Source organism: Oncorhynchus kisutch, unplaced genomic scaffold (genome assembly GCF_002021735.2).
Source record: "Oncorhynchus kisutch isolate 150728-3 unplaced genomic scaffold, Okis_V2 scaffold1040, whole genome shotgun sequence".
Taxonomy (NCBI): Eukaryota; Metazoa; Chordata; class Actinopteri; order Salmoniformes; family Salmonidae; genus Oncorhynchus; species Oncorhynchus kisutch.
Window position 1 is genome coordinate 13,100 of NW_022262985.1, and position 19,393 is coordinate 32,492.

Genomic DNA, 19,393 nt, shown 5'->3' on the forward strand with positions numbered 1-19,393 from the left:
ACCCAGGTGTATCTATTTGTCTCCAGGTGCACCTCATTGCAATTAGGGGCCTGCGTTTGGTGGTCAAAACCTGGCTATTGAGTCAGTCTCATGGAGTTAGATAGAGGACTCTAGATGGATGAAATCCATGTTGGCATGAACATTGCCACTGAGGGCTTCCAACAAAGTAGCCATCTAGGTGGAGCTTCTCAAATCAAATCAAATTTTATTTGTCACATAAACATGGTTAGCAGATGTTAATGCGAGTGTAGCGAAATGCTTGTGCTTCTAGTTCCGACAATGCAGTAATAACCAACAAGTAATCTAACTAACAACTCCAAAACTACTGTCTTATACACAGTGTAAGGGGATAAAGAATATGTACATAAGGATATATGAATGAGTGATGGTACAGAGCAGCATAGGCAAGATACAGTAGATGGTATCGAGTACAGTATATACATATGAGGTGAGTATGTAAACAAAGTGGCATAGTTAAAGTGGCTAGTGATACATGTATTACATAAGGATACAGTCGATGATATAGAGTACAGTATATGCGTATGCATATGAGATGAATAATGTAGGGTAAGTAACATTATATAAGGTAGCATTGTTTAAAGTGGCTAGTGATATATTTACATCATTTCCCATCAATTCCCATTATTAAAGTGGCTGGAGTTGTGTTGGCAGCAGCCACTCAATGTTAGTGGTGGCTGTTTAACAGTCTGATGGCCTTGAGACAGTCTGATGGCCTGATGGCCTTGAGATAGAAGCTGTTTTTCAGTCTCTCGTTCCCAGCTTTGATGCACCTGTACTGACCTCGCCTTCTGGATGATAGCGGGGTGAACAGGCAGTGGTGGTTGATGTCCTTGATGATCTTTATGGCCTTCCTGTAACATCGGGTGGTGTAGGTGTCCTGGAGGGCAGGTAGTTTGCCCCCGGTGATGCGTTGTGCAGACCGTTCGTTAAGGAAGAATCACACGGGCCACTTTCAGTCGCAAAACCTTTGAGCATTGCAGATATACATTTCATGAATAGAGACAACGTATTTCCTTAATAATCTCCATGTCGGGGAGACATATTTGTTGAATATAGCATATTTTTATCTGAACCTTCCAAAAGGTTGCATCCTGCCTAACGCTCCCCATTATTCAATCCGGGTTATCAGGAGGGATCATCCAATTAATTATACACTTGAGCAAACACTGCATAACTGTAGGTAGCATTAAATTGCCAACTTTGGGTTCATACAGTACCTTTTCAAACAAAACACTCTGTGATGGTGTACAGCCTTTAAGTTTGTTTACCAACTCATAGAAATTATAGAAGACAATGGACTACTTTAATAAAATGAATATTGCCTCTATTGTCTCTAATGTAATTACATTTGTTATTTGATTTGAATGGAGCTGCCCTTGCGCTCACGTACGCCATAATGGGACACATATAAAGATGATATACTGTGACTATCATTCTCTATGGTCCAATCCCTACGATGTGTTGTTCTGGTGGCTGAGTGTGTGTCCTCTTCCTCTCAACTGCCCATTCTCAGGGCTGCTGAACAGGTGCCTTGCCCGTCAAAGTTGCAGCCCTTTGGGTGTTGCACTTATCAGGCTTCACTGCCATGGACCAGAAAGGCTGGTCCTAGTCATTTTGTGCATTTATATGTTCCCAGTTGCCACTCCTGTGAAGGGAGACCGCTGCGCTTGAAGGCAGTTCGGTGACCACAGAACCCCAGTACAGGTACTCTATTGTAAACATTATTAAAGTGAACCGTGTTGAATGACCATGTACATATGGCAGCAGTCTCTATGGTACAGGGTAGAGTACCAGGTGGTGTCAACCCAGTACCCTGCTTTTAATAGTGACTAAGTTTGGGCTGGGTTATGGGAGGAGGCCGGCTAGAGGAGACGATTTTAACGTCCGATGGACTGGAGTAAGAAACTTCTATCTCCAGTTTCTCAGTCTCTAGGTCACAGCTTTGATGCTCCTGTACTATCACCTCCTTCTGGATGGTAGCGGGGTGAACAGGCCATGGCTCGAGTGGCTGAGGTCCTTGATGATCTTCTTGGCCTATCTGTGACACCGAGCGCTGTAGGTGTCCTGGAGGGCAGGCAGTGTGCTCCCGGTGATGCGTTGGGCTGACCGCACCACCATTTGGGGAGCCCTTTGGTTGCAATTGCCGTACTAGGCATTGACACAGCCCTACAGGATCCTCTCAATGGTGCACCTGTAGAAGTTCATGAGGGCCTTACAGGACAAGCCAAATTTCTTCAGCCTCCTGAGGTTGAGTAGGTGCTGTTGCGCCTTCATCACATTTTCTCTACGAATGGATCATTTCAGGTTGATTGTGATGTGCACGCCGAGTAACTTGAAGCTTTTCGTTCTCTCCAGTGCGACCCTGTAGAAGTGGATGGGGACTAGCTCTCTCTGCTGTCTACCGTAATCAACAATCATCTCCATTGTTTTGTTGACATTGAGGGAGAGGTTATTTTCCCGGCACCATTCCGTCAGGGTCCTCACATCCTCCCTGTATGCCGTCTTGTCATTGTTGGAAATCAGGCCTACCACTGCTGTCAGCAAACTTGATGATTGAGTTGCCACTCAGTCATGGGTGAACAGGGAGTACAGGAGGAGGTTGAGCACACACCCTTGTTGTTCCACAGTCTTGAGGATCAGCGTGGTGAAGGTGTTGTTGCCTACCTTCACACCCGAGGTCGGCCCGTCTGCCCAGCTGCAAAGAGCGGGGTTGAGACCAATTGTCCAAGCTTGGTGATGTGGTATGATTCTGCTATTTCCTTTACATTTGATCCGGAACTCCCAACAGAAGCTAGCCAGCTAACTAGCTAGTAGTCAGCTTGCCACTGCTAGTTGTCATCAGCTACCTTTAGCAAGGACATATCTCGCCAGTCTGCACAGAGCTGCACAGAGCACAGAGCACAGAGCAAATCGGGCTTATTTTTCTCCATATCTCTGGATTCCTACCTCAAGCTCTGAACCTTTTCACCTAGGTCATCGCAGCTAGCTAGCTGCTATCCGATTGGCTTCTCCTGGCTAACGTCTCTGTCCCAAAGCAACCACCAATTAGCCTGGAGCTAGCCTATGCTAGGCCCATCTCCCAGCTAGCTGAAGAGGTCAATCAGCCACTCCTTAAGCTACAATACCTATTTTGCCAATTGGCCTGGACCCCTGTAATTGCCGATATGGAGCCCTGCTGATCCATCACGACTGGACAACTGACGTAATCCACCCGAGGGGGTTTCAACTGGCTCCCCCGTCATGAAGTCCCCTGAATGCCCATCTGCTAGCCTAAAAGGCCTAAAAATCCTTGTTTAACCAATCACCTCCCCTTCATGTACACTGATTGAAGTGGATTTTACAAGGGACATCAATAAGGGATCAAAGCTTCCACCTGGATATTCATTTTTTTTTACCCTGACATTGCTCATTCTGATATTTCTTAATTCCTTTATTAACATTTTGGGGATTTGTGTTTATTGTTTTGTATTGTTAGGTATTACTGCACTTTAACTAAAGCTTGTAACATGCGCATTTTGCTGCACCTGCAATAACATGTGCAAAATATCTGTAGTCAGCAGTCTGATGGATTGTAGAAAGAAACGGTCTCTAAGCCAGTTGGAATCAGATTGCATACACCAATATGGACTGCCCGACGATAAGGGAGAGAAGAGTTTGTGGTTGATTTTTGTGGGGTCCTTGATAATGATGCGTGCCTTCCTCAGGCAGATGTCCTGGATGGGTGAGGGCACTGTCCCAGTGATGTACTGTGCCATCTTCACAACGTGCAGGAGTGCCTTGCAGTTGTGGACGGAGATATTGCCAGAACAGGCCATGATGCATCCGCTCAGGACGATCTCAATGGTGCAGTAGTAGTATTTAGAGAGGAGGCAGCGTGCCAAATTTTTTCAGCCACCTAGTAGAGACGCTGAGAAACTTAAAACTTGTGACTCTCTCTACTGGTTGTCATGACACCACCATGCCAGTTCACACACCTGCTCCATACAGGTTGACTCGTCGTTGTTGGTTATCAGGCCTACTGGTTATCAGGCCTACAACCGCGATGTTGTGCAAAGCCACGCAGTCATGGGTGAACATGGACTGAGGACACACCCCTGGGGGTCACCTGTGTTGAGTCAGTGTCTCCTTAATTAACTTCTTATGGTATAGGGGACAGTTGCGTCCCACTTGGGCAAAAAACTGTGAAAATGCAGTGCGGCAATTTTTTTTAAATGATATAAAAATCGAACTTTCATTAAATCACACATGTAACATACATACTAGCATATTTCAATCTTGCAGGCGCTACACAAAACGCAGAAATAAAATATAAAACATGCATTACATTTGACGAGCTTCTTTTGTTGGCACTCCAATATGTCCCATAAACATCACAATTGGTCCTTTTGTTCGATTAATTCCGTCCATATATATCCAAATGTCCATTTATTTGACGCGTTTGATCCAGAAAACAACAGCTTCCAAAAAATGCAATGTCACTACAAAATATTTCAAAAGTTGCCTATAAACTTTGCCAAAATATTTCAAACTACTTTTGTAATACAAGTTTAGGTATTTTTAAACGTTAATAATCAATCAATTGTAGACTGGTCTATCTGTGTTCAATACCTGAAGATAACAAACCCTGCTACTTTTCACGTCTTGCTCAACTCTCAACAGTGTTACGCAGGTCCCAAATGGCCTACTTCTTCATTGCACAAATGAATAACCTCAACCAAATTCCAAAGACTGGTGATATCCAGTGGAAGTGGTAGGAACTGAAAACAGGTTCCTAAGAATAAAATAATAATCTGAACGGTTAGTCCTTGGGGTTTTGCCTGCTACATAAGTTCTGTTATACTCACAGACAAGATTCAAACCGTTTTAAAAACTTCAGAGTGTTTTCTATCCAAATCTACTAATACTATGCATATCTTATATTCCTGGCATGAATAGCAGGAAGTTGAAATTGGGCACGCTATTTATCCAAATGCTGCCCCCTTAATCTACCCATTCTGCCCAATTTTTTAAATGTTTAAAATGTTTAAAATGTTTAAAATGTTTTACAGTGAAAACACAACATATATTTATGTTAGATCACCACCAAATCCAAAAAAACACACAGCCATTTTTCCCAGCCAAAGATAGAGTCACAAAAGCAGAATTAGAGATCAAATTAATCACTAACCTTTGATAATCTTCATCAGATGACACTCATATGACATCATGTTACACAATACATTTATGTTTTGTTCGATAATATGCATATTTATATCCACAAATCTCAGTTTACATTGACGCCATGTTCAGAAATGCCTCCAAAATATCTGGAGTAATTACAGAGAGCTATGCCAGATAACAGAAATACTCATCATAAACTTTGACGAAAGATACATGTTTTACATATAATTAAAGATACACTGGTTCTTAACGCAACCGCTGTATCAGAATTTATTTAAACGTTACGAAAAAGCATACCATGCAATAATCTAAAACGGCGCTAAGACGTAAATATATTTCTCCGCCATGTTGAAGTCAAGAGAAATACGAAATTACATCATAAATTTATTTTATTTATTTTACCTTTATTTAACCAGGTAGGCAAGTTGAGAACAAGTTCTCATTTACAATTGCGACCTGGCCAAGATAAAGCAAAGCAGTTCGACAGATAAAACGACACAGAGTTACACATGGAGTAAAAACAAACATACAGTCAATAATGCAGTATAAACAAGTCTATATACAATGTGAGCAAATGAGGTGAGAAGGGAGGTAAAGGCAAAAAAGGCCATGATGGCAAAGTAAATACAATATAGCAAGTAAAATACTGGAATGGTAGTTTTGCAATGGAAGAATGTGCAAAGTAGAAATAAAAAAATAATGGGGTGCAAAGGAGCAAAATAAATAAATAAATAAAAATTAAATACAGTTGGGAAAGAGGTAGTTGTTTGGGCTAAATTATAGGTGGGCTATGTACAGGTGCAGTAATCTGTGAGCTGCTCTGACAGTTGGTGCTTAAAGCTAGTGAGGGAGATAAGTGTTTCCAGTTTCAGAGATTTTTGTAGTTCGTTCCAGTCATTGGCAGCAGAGAACTGGAAGGAGAGGCGGCCAAAGAAAGAATTGGTTTTGGGGGTGACTAGAGAGATATACCTGCTGGAGCGTGTGCTACAGGTGGGAGATGCTATGGTGACCAGCGAGCTGAGATAAGGGGGGACTTTACCTAGCAGGGTCTTGTAGATGACATGGAGCCAGTGGGTTTGGCGACGAGTATGAAGCGAGGGCCAGCCAACGAGAGCGTACAGGTCGCAATGGTGGGTAATATATGGGGCTTTGGTGATAAAACGGATTGCACTGTGATAGACTGCATCCAATTTGTTGAGTAGGGTATTGGAGGCTATTTTGTAAATGACATCGCCAAAGTCGAGGATTGGTAGGATGGTCAGTTTTACAAGGGTATGTTTGGCAGCATGAGTGAAGGATGCTTTGTTGCGAAATAGGAAGCCAATTCTAGATTTAACTTTGGATTGGAGATGTTTGATATGGGTCTGGAAGGAGAGTTTACAGTCTAACCAGACACCTAAGTATTTGTAGTTGTCCACGTATTCTAAGTCAGAGCCGTCCAGAGTAGTGATGTTGGACAGGCGGGTAGGTGCAGGTAGCGATCGGTTGAAGAGCATGCATTTAGTTTTACTTGTATTTAAGAGCAATTGGAGGCCACGGAAGGAGAGTTGTATGGCATTGAAGCTTGCCTGGAGGGTTGTTAACACAGTGTCCAAAGAAGGGCCGGAAGTATACAGAATGGTGTCGTCTGCGTAGAGGTGGATCAGGGACTCACCAGCAGCAAGAGCGACCTCATTGATGTATACAGAGAAGAGAGTCGGTCCAAGAATTGAACCCTGTGGCACCCCCATAGAGACTGCCAGAGGTCCGGACAGCAGACCCTCCGATTTGACACACTGAACTCTATCAGAGAAGTAGTTGGTGAACCAGGCGAGGCAATCATTTGAGAAACCAAGGCTGTCGAGTCTGCCGATGAGGATATGGTGATTGACAGAGTCGAAAGCCTTGGCCAGATCAATGAATACGGCTGCACAGTAATGTTTCTTATCGATGGCGGTTAAGATATCGTTTAGGACCTTGAGCGTGGCTGAGGTGCACCCATGACCAGCTCTGAAACCAGATTGCATAGCAGAGAAGGTATGGTGAGATTCGAAATGGTCGGTAATCTGTTTGTTGACTTGGCTTTCGAAGACCTTAGAAAGGCACGGTAGGATAGATATAGGTCTGTAGCAGTTTGGGTCAAGAATGTCCCCCCCTTTGAAGAGGGGGATGACCGCAGCTGCTTTCCAATCTTTGGGAATCTCAGACGACACGAAAGAGAGGTTGAACAGGCTAGTAATAGGGGTGGCAACAATTTCGGCAGATAATTTTAGAAAGAAAGGGTCCAGATTGTCTAGCCCGGCTGATTTGTAGGGGTCCAGATTTTGCAGCTCTTTCAGAACATCAGCTGAATGGATTTGGGAGAAGGAGAAATGGGGAAGGCTTGGGCGAGTTGCTGTTGGGGGTGCAGTGCTGTTGTCCGGGGTAGGAGTAGCCAGGTGGAAAGCATGGCCAGCCGTAGAAAAATGCTTATTGAAATTCTCAATTATGGTGGATTTATCAGTGGTGACAGTGTTTCCTATCTTCAGTGCAGTGGGCAGCTGGGAGGAGGTGTTCTTATTCTCCATGGACTTTACAGTGTCCCAGAACTTTTTTGAGTTAGTGTTGCAGGAAGCAAATTTCTGCTTGAAAAAGCTAGCCTTGGCTTTTCTAACTGCCTGTGTATAATGATTTCTAGCTTCCCTGAACAGCTGCATATCACGGGGGCTGTTCGATGCTAATGCAGAACGCCATAGGATGTTTTTGTGTTGGTTAAGGGCAGTCAGGTCTGGGGAGAACCAAGGGCTATATCTGTTCCTGGTTCTAAATTTCTTGAATGGGGCATGTTTATTTAAGATGGTTAGGAAGGCATTTAAAAAAAATATCCAGGCATCCTCTACTGACGGGATGAGATCAATATCCTTCCAGGATACCCCGGCCAGGTCGATTAGAAAGGCCTGCTCGCAGAAGTGTTTCAGGGAGCGTTTTACAGTGATGAGTGGAGGTCGTTTGACCGCTGACCCATTACGGATGCAGGCAATGAGACAGTGATCGCTGAGATCTTGGTTGAAGACAGCAGAGGTGTATTTAGAGGGGAAGTTGGTTAGGATGATATCTATGAGGGTGCCCGTGTTTAAGGTTTTGGGGAGGTACCTGGTAGGTTCATTGATTATTTGTGTGAGATTGAGGGCATCAAGTTTAGATTGTAGGATGGCTGGGGTGTTAAGCATGTTCCAGTTTAGGTCGCCTAGCAGCACGAACTCTGAAGATAGATGGGGGGCAATCAGTTCACATATGGTGTCCAGAGCACAGCTGGGGGCAGAGGGTGGTCTATAGCAGGCGGCAACGGTGAGAGACTTGTTTTTAGAGAGGTGGATTTTTAAAAGTAGAAGTTCAAATTGTTTGGGTACAGACCTGGATAGTAGGACAGAACTCTGCAGGCTATCTTTGCAGTAGATTGCAACACCGCCCCCTTTGGCAGTTCTATCTTGTCTGAAAATGTTGTAGTTTGGAATTAAAATGTCTGAGTTTTTGGTGGTCTTCCTAAGCCAGGATTCAGACACAGCTAGAACATCCGGGTTGGCAGAGTGTGCTAAAGCAGTGAATAGAACAAACTTAGGGAGGAGGCTTCTAATGTTAACATGCATGAAACCAAGGCTATTACGGTTACAGAAGTCGTCAAAAGAGAGCGCCTGGGGAATAGGAGTGGAGCTAGGCACTGCAGGGCCTGGATTCACCTCTACATCGCCAGAGGAACATAGGAGGAGTAGAATAAGGGTACGGCTAAAAGCTATGAGAATTGGTCGTCTAGAACGTCTGGAACATAGAGTAAAAGGAGGTTTCTGGGGGCGATAAAATAGCATCAAGGTATAATGTACAGACAAATGTATGGTAGGATGTGAATACAGTGGAGGTAAACCTAGGTATTGAGTGATGAAGAGAGAGATATTGTCTCTAGAAACATCGTTGAAACCAGGAGATGTCATTGCATGTGTGGGTGGTGGAACTAATAGGTTGGATAAGGTATAGTGAGCAGGACTAGAGGCTCTACAGTGAAATAAGCCAATAAACACTAACCAGAACAGAAATGGACAAGACATATTGACATTAAGGATAGGCATGCTTAGTCGAGTGATCAAAAGGGTCCGGTGAGTGGAGAGGTTGGTTGGTGATTTAGACAGCTAGCCAGGGCATCGGTAGCAAGCTAGCATAGGATGGAGGTCTGTTAGCCACCCCTTACGTTCCGTCAGTAGATTAGTGGGGTTCCGTGTGGTAGAGGGGATTAATCCAAATCACACAACAACAACAAAAATAAAAACAATAGATATAGTTATAGAGGCCCAAGAAGAAAACATAATAATAATAATTTAAAAAATAATAAAAAAATAATAAAAAATTGTCCGATTGTCTATTCAGATAGCAGCCGGTAAGACAGCTAACGGTTAGCAGGCCGCAGATGGGCGTTCAGGTAACGTCGCGACGGAGGAGCCAGCCGAATAACTCCTTCGGGTAGATAACGTCGGCAGTCCAGTTGTGAAGGCCCGGTGGGGCTCCGCGAAGGCAGTAAAACGGGTCCGGATAGGTGACTGCAGCCCAGGTGTGATTGATGGAACTCAGGAGTGATTGACGGAGCTTGCTAGCTCCGGAATAATTGATGTTTGCTCCGGAATCGACGAAGGCCGATAGTCACACGGATAGCAGCTAGCTAGCTGTGAGATCCGGGTATGAATGTCCAGAGAGCAGTCGAAATCCAGGGACATGGAGAGAAAAATTGGTCCGGTATGTTCCGTTCCGAGCCGCGCTGCGCCGTACAGAACTGGCGATAGATTTTCGAGCTAAAGGATAGCTGATGACCACAAACCGTGGTTAGCTGAATATTAACGATTTGCCAGTAAAGGAGCTAACTAGCTTCTGAACTAGCTTCTGGATTAGCTTCTGGCTAGTTTCAGGCTAGCTTCTTGGAGGATTACAGATCTGAGGTAAATAATACTTTTTTATAAATATACATTGGTGAGGCGGGTTGCAGGAGAGTGTTTTGAAGATGAGTTGATGGAAAATAAAAATAAAATGTATGTGAAAAAGTTGTAAATATATATATATACAGGACACGACAAGACGAGGACAAAAGACGTCTGAACTGCTATGCCACCTTGGAGACAACAATGATGTGGAAATAGTAAATAGTTCCTTACCTTTGATGATCTTTCATCAGAATGCAGTGCAAGGAGTCCTAGTTCCACAATAAATCGTTGTTTTTTTCCATAATGTCCATTACTAAAATTATATTTTAAAGGAGGAAGCTAAGTGATCAAAAGATGGCGCAGACAGAGACGGTCGCCTCGCTTCAAGTCATTTGGAAATTAAGCAGTAATTGGTGGTCGAAATTAGGGCACAAGTTTCCTTCCAGAGAGACATCAGACATTGTAACATTCTATGTTTTACGGAAACATTCCTCACTCGGGATATGTTGTCAGACGATACAGCCATCGGGTTTCTTCATGCGTCGTGCCCACAGAAAAAACATCTCTCTGGTAAGTGGAAGGGCTGGGGTTTAATAACATACAGTAACTCAAGTCCTTTTGTTCACCTGACCTAGAAATCCTTACAATCAAATGCCGACTGCATTATCTCCCAAGACAATTCTCTTTTGTCTAATTTGAGAACAAGAAAACCAAAATTTTACTAGCACATTGACTTTCGTACCTGATCGAACAAAACACTCGACTACTGCTAATCCAACTTCCGCAATGCATACAAGGCCCTTCCCCGCCCTCCTTTTGGCAAATCCAAGCACGACTCCATCTTGCTCATCTTCCTATAGGCAGCAACTCAAGCAGGATGTACCCGTGACTAAAACCATTCAATGCTGGTCTGACCCATTCACGCTTCAGATTGTTTTGATCACATGGACTGGAAAATGTTCCGGGAAGCCTCAGACAATAAAATCAATTTATACGCCGACTCTGTGTGTGGATTTATTAGGATGTGCATTGGAGAGGTTGTACCCACTGTGACTATTAAAACCTACCCCAACCAGAAACTGTGGATAGAAGGCAGCATTCGCGCAAAACTGAAAGTGCAAACCACCGCATTCAACCATGGAAAGAGGTCGAGAATAAAGCTGAATATAAACAGTATAGTTATTCCCTCCGCAAGGCAATCAAACAAGCAGAATGTCAGTATAGGGACAAAATGGAGTCGCAATTCAATGACCCAGACAAGCGACCTATGTGGCAGGATCTACAGGTAATTACGGACTACAAATATATTCATAAAATGCCTGGATGTTTACAATTTCGGTGATTCTCTTAGAAATGGGTAAAAGTACTGTATAGCAACCCCAGGTGTAAAATAGTAAATAGCGGCTACTTCTCAGAGTGTTTTGAATTGTCAAGAAGATTTGCTAGCTATTAAATCATATCAAATAGCAACATTAGAGGATTATAAATCCAAGGCTTAAAAAAAAAGGTGGTGTCCATGTATGCCGATGATTCAAGTTTTATATTTAATCTGCTAGCTAGATCCCTGCAATGTCTCATTGAAGATCTAGATAACTTTTCTGGACTCTCTGGACTAAATCCTAATTATGATAAGTGTACAATATTATGTATTTGATCGTTAAAAAAATACAACTGGTACAAAACTATGCAGTTCATATTTAAAATGGGCTGACGGTGAAGTAGCATAAAAAAACAATATTAAATCAGCCCTACACAATGAATTTCAATAGAAAACCGACAATATCCTGCAACAATGTAGAGGTAAATATCTGTCTATTTATGGAAAATCTGCCCTGATTAACTCCTTAGTCATATCTCAGTTTACTCACTTACTTATGGCTCTGCCTACTCCTGATGATTTGTTTTTCAAATCGTATGAGCAAAACATATTTAGCTTTATCTGGGACGCTAAACCAGACAAGATACAGTGTGCCTATCTATATTTATACATTTGTATATTTGTATTTAAACTGGTAAGTTGTCTGAGAACACATACTCATTTACAGCAACAACCTGGGGAATAGTTACAGGGTAGAAGAGGGGGGATGAATGAGCCAATTATAAACCGGGGATGATTAGGTGGCCATGATGGTATGAAGGACAGATTGGGAATTTAGCCAGGACACTGTGGTTAACACCCCTACTCTTGCGATCAGTGCCATGGGATCTTTATTGACCACCGAGAGTCAGGACACCCATTTAACGTCCCATCCAAAAGACGGCACCCTACTGCCTTTTGTCATTGGGATATGTTTTAGACAAGAGGAAAGGGTGCCTCCTACTGACCCTCCAACACCACTTCCAGAAGCATCTGTTCTCCCATCCAGGGACTTACCAGGACCAACGCTGCTTAGCTTCAGAAGCAAACCAGCAGTGGGATGATGGGTGGTATGCAGGACTAGCTGGCTATATAATGAATATACATTGGGTGTTGTGAGATTATTCAATATAAAAGCACTAAACATCTCTAGAATCTTCACTTATTCAAAAGTTTCATTTGAACCCTAAATGGTTTTCAAGTAAAATACTAAGAAAAGCGAATTCACTGTTTAAATAGCCTTTTGCCTGTGTATGGATTTCGATGTCTCATTTTTGATTGACTGCAAATGATACCTTTTTCAAAGTCTCTCTTTTTCAAACAAGCATTGCAGAGCTGGCTACAATTTTAATTTCATCCCCCTGAAAAGATAGAACAAATATTATGGCTGAATATAAATGTGCTGGGTTATGAAAGACCTGTATTTATGGGAAACAAGTTTGAAAAAGGGTATTTTGTATTTAAATGATATTCGAATGGTTGACTTGTCTTTCATGGAGTTATCAGAATTATTTGGAAAGGTCTACTCAGTCCAAGATTATAACCAATTGATTACAGCATTACCCCAAAAATGGAGGCAGGTGGCAGCAAGAGGAGGTAGGGAAGTGGTCTGTCTGCCCAATATAAATTATCAGAACTTGCAGAGGAATACAAATTGCATACCAGTTTCATTTGAGGACCAGGATGTTATGTCATTTAGACTGCAAAATAGTTGGGAAGCGATATTTGATTTACCGATTCCATGGGACAGGGTTTATGAGTTGATTCAAGACTTGTGCTTTTCAGCTAATGCAGATTTTGTTGAGTACAGAATCAATTGACCATTTATTTTAGTATTTCCCGCAAGTAGCTTCTCAGGAATGGTTGAAAATGCAAAACATTGATCTAAAATTGACACTAAATATCCTTTGAGATCAAGTCAATTAATAATAATTATAGTTTCTCAACTCAATCTGTAGTCTATTCAATAGAAATTGTATGTTAATCACAGCATAGTTGAAATATGCTGCGTAGTGTCTGGCCAGCAGAGACAGGTGGGATGGGCTAAGGGAAGCTGAGGTTTGGGATGTGGAATTGGAGATAAGGGGGAGTGGAGTTGCTGGGCAAAGGATAGACAGATGTCAAATTAATTCCAAATACAAATACATTTGAATGACACTGAGGGGCTTTGTTGATACAGTTGAGGCTGATGCCATGCAGGTGTTTGTACAAATGCATACACTCATTCAAATGCTCATAGATGGACATGGTTCCATACATCGTTGGCCTTGCTGTTATATTGGCCTGTATGTTTCTCGTTCATTGGTGGTGCATGGGCAGGGAATGGAATTCAATGTATTTCTCAGGGTGGAATCTGATGCTTGAGGGGCAGCTCTTGGAGGGCTGTATCGGTCAGGTCCCCATTTGACAGTGGGAGATCTGTCGACGTGCCGTTGACCCTTTGTGTCTCTGGCTAAGAGGCTGTTAGATGACTAATGTGATGTGGTTGGGCAGCTTCCCTGTAAGTATGTTTATTACCAGATGAAATAGTCAAACTGAATCTACACAGAAAGGGAACATTTGGTTCATGAGCCAACCACTTAACGAGCAAGGTTTGTAGAGTCTACACATTGTATTAAAATGTTTACCTATCCAGGCCTGCTTTGTGACCAGATTAGCTGTTGATGCATACGAATTAGGACCAGTAAGAGAGAATAAAGGACACATGTTCAGTAATATTGGTGTGACATTTATTAATGTACAAGAGGCAACTAGTATCGTCTTCCTGCCGCTTCGTTTAATTCAGCCACAGTTCAGAAATTGTTTAAGAAATGCTTCAGCACAATGTACACGGGTTGGAGGAAAACAGCACGACCTGATGAAGATATCCCAGAAGCCTTGTACATCTTCAGGTTCCCCAGGAAGATATCCTGCAAGACAAAATCGTCAGCAGGGTAGCCTAGTGGTTAGAGAGTTGGACTAGTAACCGAAAGGTTGCAAGTACAAATCATGAGCTGACAATGTACAAATATTTCGTTCTGCCCCTGAACAGGCAGTCAACCCACTGTTCCTAGGCCATCATTGAAATTAAGAATTTGTTCTTAACTGCCATGCTAAATAAAGGTAAAATACAACACGAATTCTAGTTCCCAGTCATGTGCACCTATACAAAACTCACATTCAGTCACAGGTGTAAGCCACATCCAAGTACTTATAGGTTCCGACACAGGGGTCACCGAACACAGAGTTGGATACCTTGACGATACACTGGCGCTTTCCATCACACCTGTGTGTCAACAGGTAGAGGTTAACACCACAGCCAATGACTTCCTACAGCTAAATGCACACTGAAGGTTTCAGTACCTTTCTGCCATTTTGCTGGTGGTGGATTGGCTGAGGCAGTTGGTGTTTTTGAGTTGTTGATGTGGGCGCCCAATGGAACACACATCGTGTTGACGACGACCATAGTTGGCACGCTGAATACGGATCTCACCTCGATCTGAGGAAGAGAAAGGACAAACCTTGGTGTTGGTGTGGGCTAGTGACTAATATACACGGCACCACATGATTAAACTGTACGGTAGTGTTGACCAGCTTACCACATAGTAGTTGAGAATCAGAGCCTTCACATATGATGCTGCTTACTGCAAAGACAACACAGGAGTTACACCACTGGCCAGACAAATTAAGACATACATTAGCCTGGTGAAGTGTTAGTGATGCGCACTGACAGGGAATGTTGATTTCAGGTGCATTTTTCTAAAAGTCATTATAAACTCGTTAGCATGAACCAAAGTACAAAAAGTTAGGCGCGTCATCTTCCACCGTTACCTTTTAGTTTCACTTCCTTATGAGCAGTTCTCGAAATGCTAACATTTTAAGCAAACTGGCTGGCTAGACCTAAACTGTTGAAAAAATAAAGTCGACCCCGCTACACCCAATCTGTGCAGTTTGTGCCATCTGTCAGATTGGCTATAAACCCTGCAAAACTGTAGGAGTTGCGCTAGCTAGTTACCGTTCACTGAAACATGGTAAACCAGATTAAGTGCACAAGCATCATATAAGCTTGACACTTGCCTTCCATGTTCTTGCTGGCTAATTGAGCTAGATATGTCAATTTAACAAGGAACAGCAGCAGCATATGAGACAAGTCAAAAAAGTTACTGCAAAAAGGGTCAATGCAGATAGTCATTCAGCAGTTAAGGCTTGGGGGAAGTAGAAGCCTTTCAGGGTCCTGTTGGTTCCAGACTTGGTGCAGCCGTACCATTTGTTATGGAGTAGCAGAGACCAGTATAACTTGGGGGGTGCGAGTCTTTGACAATGTAGAGCCTGCCGACACAGGTGGTGTCGAAATCCTGATGCAGGGAGCGCGGCCTCTGATGTACTGGGCCGTACGCGATACCCTCTGTAGCACCTTGTGGTCAGATGCCATACCTAGTGGTGATGCAGCCAGTCAAAAAGCTCTCAATGGTGTAGAATTCAGAATCGGAGGGCTGACACCAATCCTTTTAGCCTCCTGGCAGGGAAGGGCTCAGCCCTCCATTTCCTGTAGTCCACTACCAGTTCCTTCGGCATCTTGGCACCACACTGCCAGGTCTCTGACCTCCCTATAGGCTACTCAAACTAAACAAGTTGCATATCCACAGCTTGCTAGGGTTAGTTAGCAGTTGAGGGTGGTTTACACTTGGAGAAACAAAGTTAACAAGCTGGTACCATAGGGGAACCAACCCATTATATTCCTTTTCTAGCAATCAGCTGAGCTTACTTTTTTACAAGATTAAAAGTGGGTAGGAGAATTAAACAATGTCCCAACATGACACAGTCATACCAACACTAAATATTAAATACTAAATATTATTAGCACACATTCAGAGACTGACTTGTTTCTTGCTGTTGGACACAGGAGTATTTGGTGTCCAGGTACTTATAAGTCCCGACACAGGGGTCTCCAAAAACGAAATTGGATGCAGGGACAATACACTCGCTCTTCCCACCGCATCTGTGTGTTTCAAAGACATGTTGAGGTCATGAGTTCATACAGGTAAACACAACAGGTTCCAGCACATTTCTGCCATCTTGCTGGTGGTTGTTTACACTACAGCCAAGGAGTTACAGGTTCTAGTACCTTTCTGCCATCTTGCTGGTGGAGGATTGGCTGAGGCAGTTGGTGTCGGTGAGTTGGTTATCAGGGCGCCCAATAGAACAAACATCGTGTTGACGACGACCGTAGTTCGCACGCTTGATATGGATCTTACCTCCATCTGAGGGAGATGGAGAACAGTGAGGCACGAAGGAGAGCCAAGTATGGGTCTCTATGGTGTGGGCTAGTGACGCTAATCTACAGTATAAACGATCATAGGTGGTCGGTGAGTATACTGTTCAGCAGTGTGGACTAGCTTACCACATTGCAGTAAAGCATCAGAGCCTTCACACGTGATGCTGATTGCTGCCAGGACAAATAAACAGGAATTACACACCACTCACATTAGCTTGGTTAAGTAGTATCATCATTATTACATACAGTACCTCCATCTGTTAGTGTGCAGCAAGCTGTAGCCAGCACTGAAACAACATCACACAGCTAGTTCAGCAACATTCAACATCATATGCACTTGGACCATGAAGCTACAACTCAGCATTGGTCTCTATACGCAAGTTCAGCATTTGGTCTCATATTCCATGCTTTGAATACCTTTTTGCCCAAAAGGAACTGAATGTCCCTCAAATCATATTACATGTACTTCTTTTCACTCACAAATACAAACATTGTCATATATATTTAAATTCTAATCTGCATCAGATACAGATTTTGTATACTCACATGTGACCACCGTCAGTCTCAAAATGCACATGATGCCAGGTACAGGAGTGGTACTAACAGAGAAAATGCAACTGATGATAACAAGATCCAATACACCTGGTATTTATGTTATGTGACATGTCTTAATTTACCCAGGTGTATCTATTTGTCTCCAGGTGCACCTCATTGCAATTAGGGGCCTGCGTTTGGTGGTCAAAACCTGGCTATTGAGTCAGTCTCATGGAGTTAGATAGAGGACTCTAGATGGATGAAATCCATGTTGGCATGAACATTGCCACTGAGGGCTTCCAACAAAGTAGCCATCTAGGTGGAGCTTCTCAAATCAAATCAAATCAAATTTTATTTGTCACATAAACATGGTTAGCAGATGTTAATGCGAGTGTAGCGAAATGCTTGTGCTTCTAGTTCCGACAATGCAGTAATAACCAACAAGTAATCTAACTAACAACTCCAAAACTACTGTCTTATACACAGTGTAAGGGGATAAAGAATATGTACATAAGGATATATGAATGAGTGATGGTACAGAGCAGCATAGGCAAGATACAGTAGATGGTATCGAGTACAGTATATATATATGAGATGAGTATGTAAACAAAGTGGCATAGTTAAAGTGGCTAGTAATACATGTATTACATAAGGATACAGTCGATGATATAGAGTACAGTATATACGTATGCATATGAGATGAATAATGTAGGGTAAGTAACATTATATAAGGTAGCATTGTTTAAAGTGGCTAGTGATATATTTACATCATTTCCCATCAATTCCCATTATTAAAGTGGCTGGAGTTGAGTCAGTGTCATTGACAGTGTGTTGGCAGCAGCCACTCAATGTTAGTGGTGGCTGTTTAACAGTCTGATGGCCTTGAGATAGAAGCTGTTTTTCAGTCTCTTCGGTCCCAGCTTTGATGCACCTGTACTGACCTCGCCTTCTGGATGATAGCGGGGTGAACAGGCAGTGGCTCGGGTGGTTGATGTCCTTGATGATCTTTATGGCCTTCCTGTAGCATCGGGTGGTGTAGGTGTCCTGGAGGGCAGGTAGTTTGCCCCCGGTGATGCGTTGTGCAGACCTCACTACCCTCTGGAGAGCCTTACGGTTGAGGGCGGTGCAGTTGCCATACCAGGCGGTGATACAGCCCGCCAGGATGCTCTCGATTGTGGATCTGTAGAAGTTTGTGAGTGCTTTTGGTGACAAGCCGAATTTCTTCAGCCTCCTGTGGTTGAAGAGGCGCTGCTGCTCCTTCTTCACGATGCTGTCTGTGTGAGTGGACCAATTCAGTTTGTCTGTGATGTGTATGCCGAGGAACTTAAAACTTGCTACCCTCTCCACTACTGTTCCATCGATGTGGATAGGGGGGTGTTCCCTCTGCTGTTTCCTGAAGTCCACAATCATCTCCTTAGTTTTGTTGACGTTGAGTGTGAGGTTATTTTCCTGACACCACACTCCGAGGGCCCTCACCTCCTCCCTGTAGGCCGTCTCGTCGTTGTTGGTAATCAAGCCTACCACTGTTGTGTCGTCCGCAAACTTGATGATTGAGTTGGAGGCGTGCGTGGCCACGCAGTCGTGGGTGAACAGGGAGTACAGGAGAGGGCTCAGAACGCACCCTTGTGGGGCCCCAGTGTTGAGGATCAGCGGGGTGGAGATGTTGTTGCCTACCCTCACCACCTGGGGGCGGCCCGTCAGGAAGTCCAGTACCCAGTTGCACAGGGGGTCGAGACCTGATGGACTGATGACGAGCTTGGAGGGTACTATGGTGTTGAATGCCGAGCTGTAGTCGATGAACAGCATTCTCACATAGGTATTCCTCTTGTCCAGATGGGTTAGGGCAGTGTGCAGTGTGGTTGAGATTGCATCGTCTGTGGACCTATTTGGGCGGTAAGCAAATTGGAGTGGGTCTAGGGTGTCAGGTAGGGTGGAGGTGATATGGTCCTTGACTAGTCTCTCAAAGCACTTCATGATGACGGATGTGAGTGCTACGGGGCGGTAGTCATTTAGCTCAGTTACCTTAGCTTTCTTGGGAACAGGAACAATGGTGGCCCTCTTGAAGCATGTGGGAACAGCAGACTGGTATAGGGATTGATTGAATATGTCCGTAAACACACCTGGCCAGCTGGTCTGCGCATGCTCTGA

General features: G+C 43.5%; 1 protein-coding gene across 2 annotated transcripts; it reads right to left on the minus strand.

The window, feature by feature from the left end:
* Positions 1-14,164: 14,164 nt before the first annotated feature.
* On the minus strand, positions 14,165-17,385 carry LOC116364221 (L-rhamnose-binding lectin CSL3-like). Of its 2 annotated transcripts, none has more exons than XM_031817469.1 (9): positions 17,258-17,385; positions 16,963-16,998; positions 16,838-16,882; positions 16,562-16,697; positions 16,317-16,435; positions 15,036-15,080; positions 14,800-14,935; positions 14,615-14,722; positions 14,165-14,395 (listed from the first exon to the last, which is right to left on the minus strand). In XM_031817469.1, exons 1-8 carry the CDS (start codon positions 17,286-17,288, stop codon positions 14,617-14,619), a joined length of 654 nt encoding a protein of 217 aa, XP_031673329.1. In that variant the 5' UTR covers positions 17,289-17,385; the 3' UTR covers positions 14,165-14,395; positions 14,615-14,616. The 2 variants fall into 2 exon arrangements, with proteins under 2 accessions (XP_031673329.1, XP_031673328.1); XM_031817468.1 differs by having other exon boundaries at positions 14,165-14,366; positions 17,258-17,384.
* Between the last annotated feature and the right edge of the window lie 2,008 nt (positions 17,386-19,393).

Bases quoted from the DNA above. Each gene is read 5' to 3' on its own strand.
- LOC116364221 (XM_031817469.1), bottom strand. From the start codon at position 17,288: ATGTGCATTTTGAGACTGACGGTGGTCACAT. The intron at 16,999-17,257 runs GTGAGTATACAA...ATGTTGTTTCAG, and splicing joins GAGACTGACGGTGGTCACAT to TGCTGGCTACAGCTTGCTGC. The intron at 16,698-16,837 runs GTAAGCTAGTCC...CATCTCCCTCAG, and splicing joins TGATGCTTTACTGCAATGTG to ATGGAGGTAAGATCCATATC.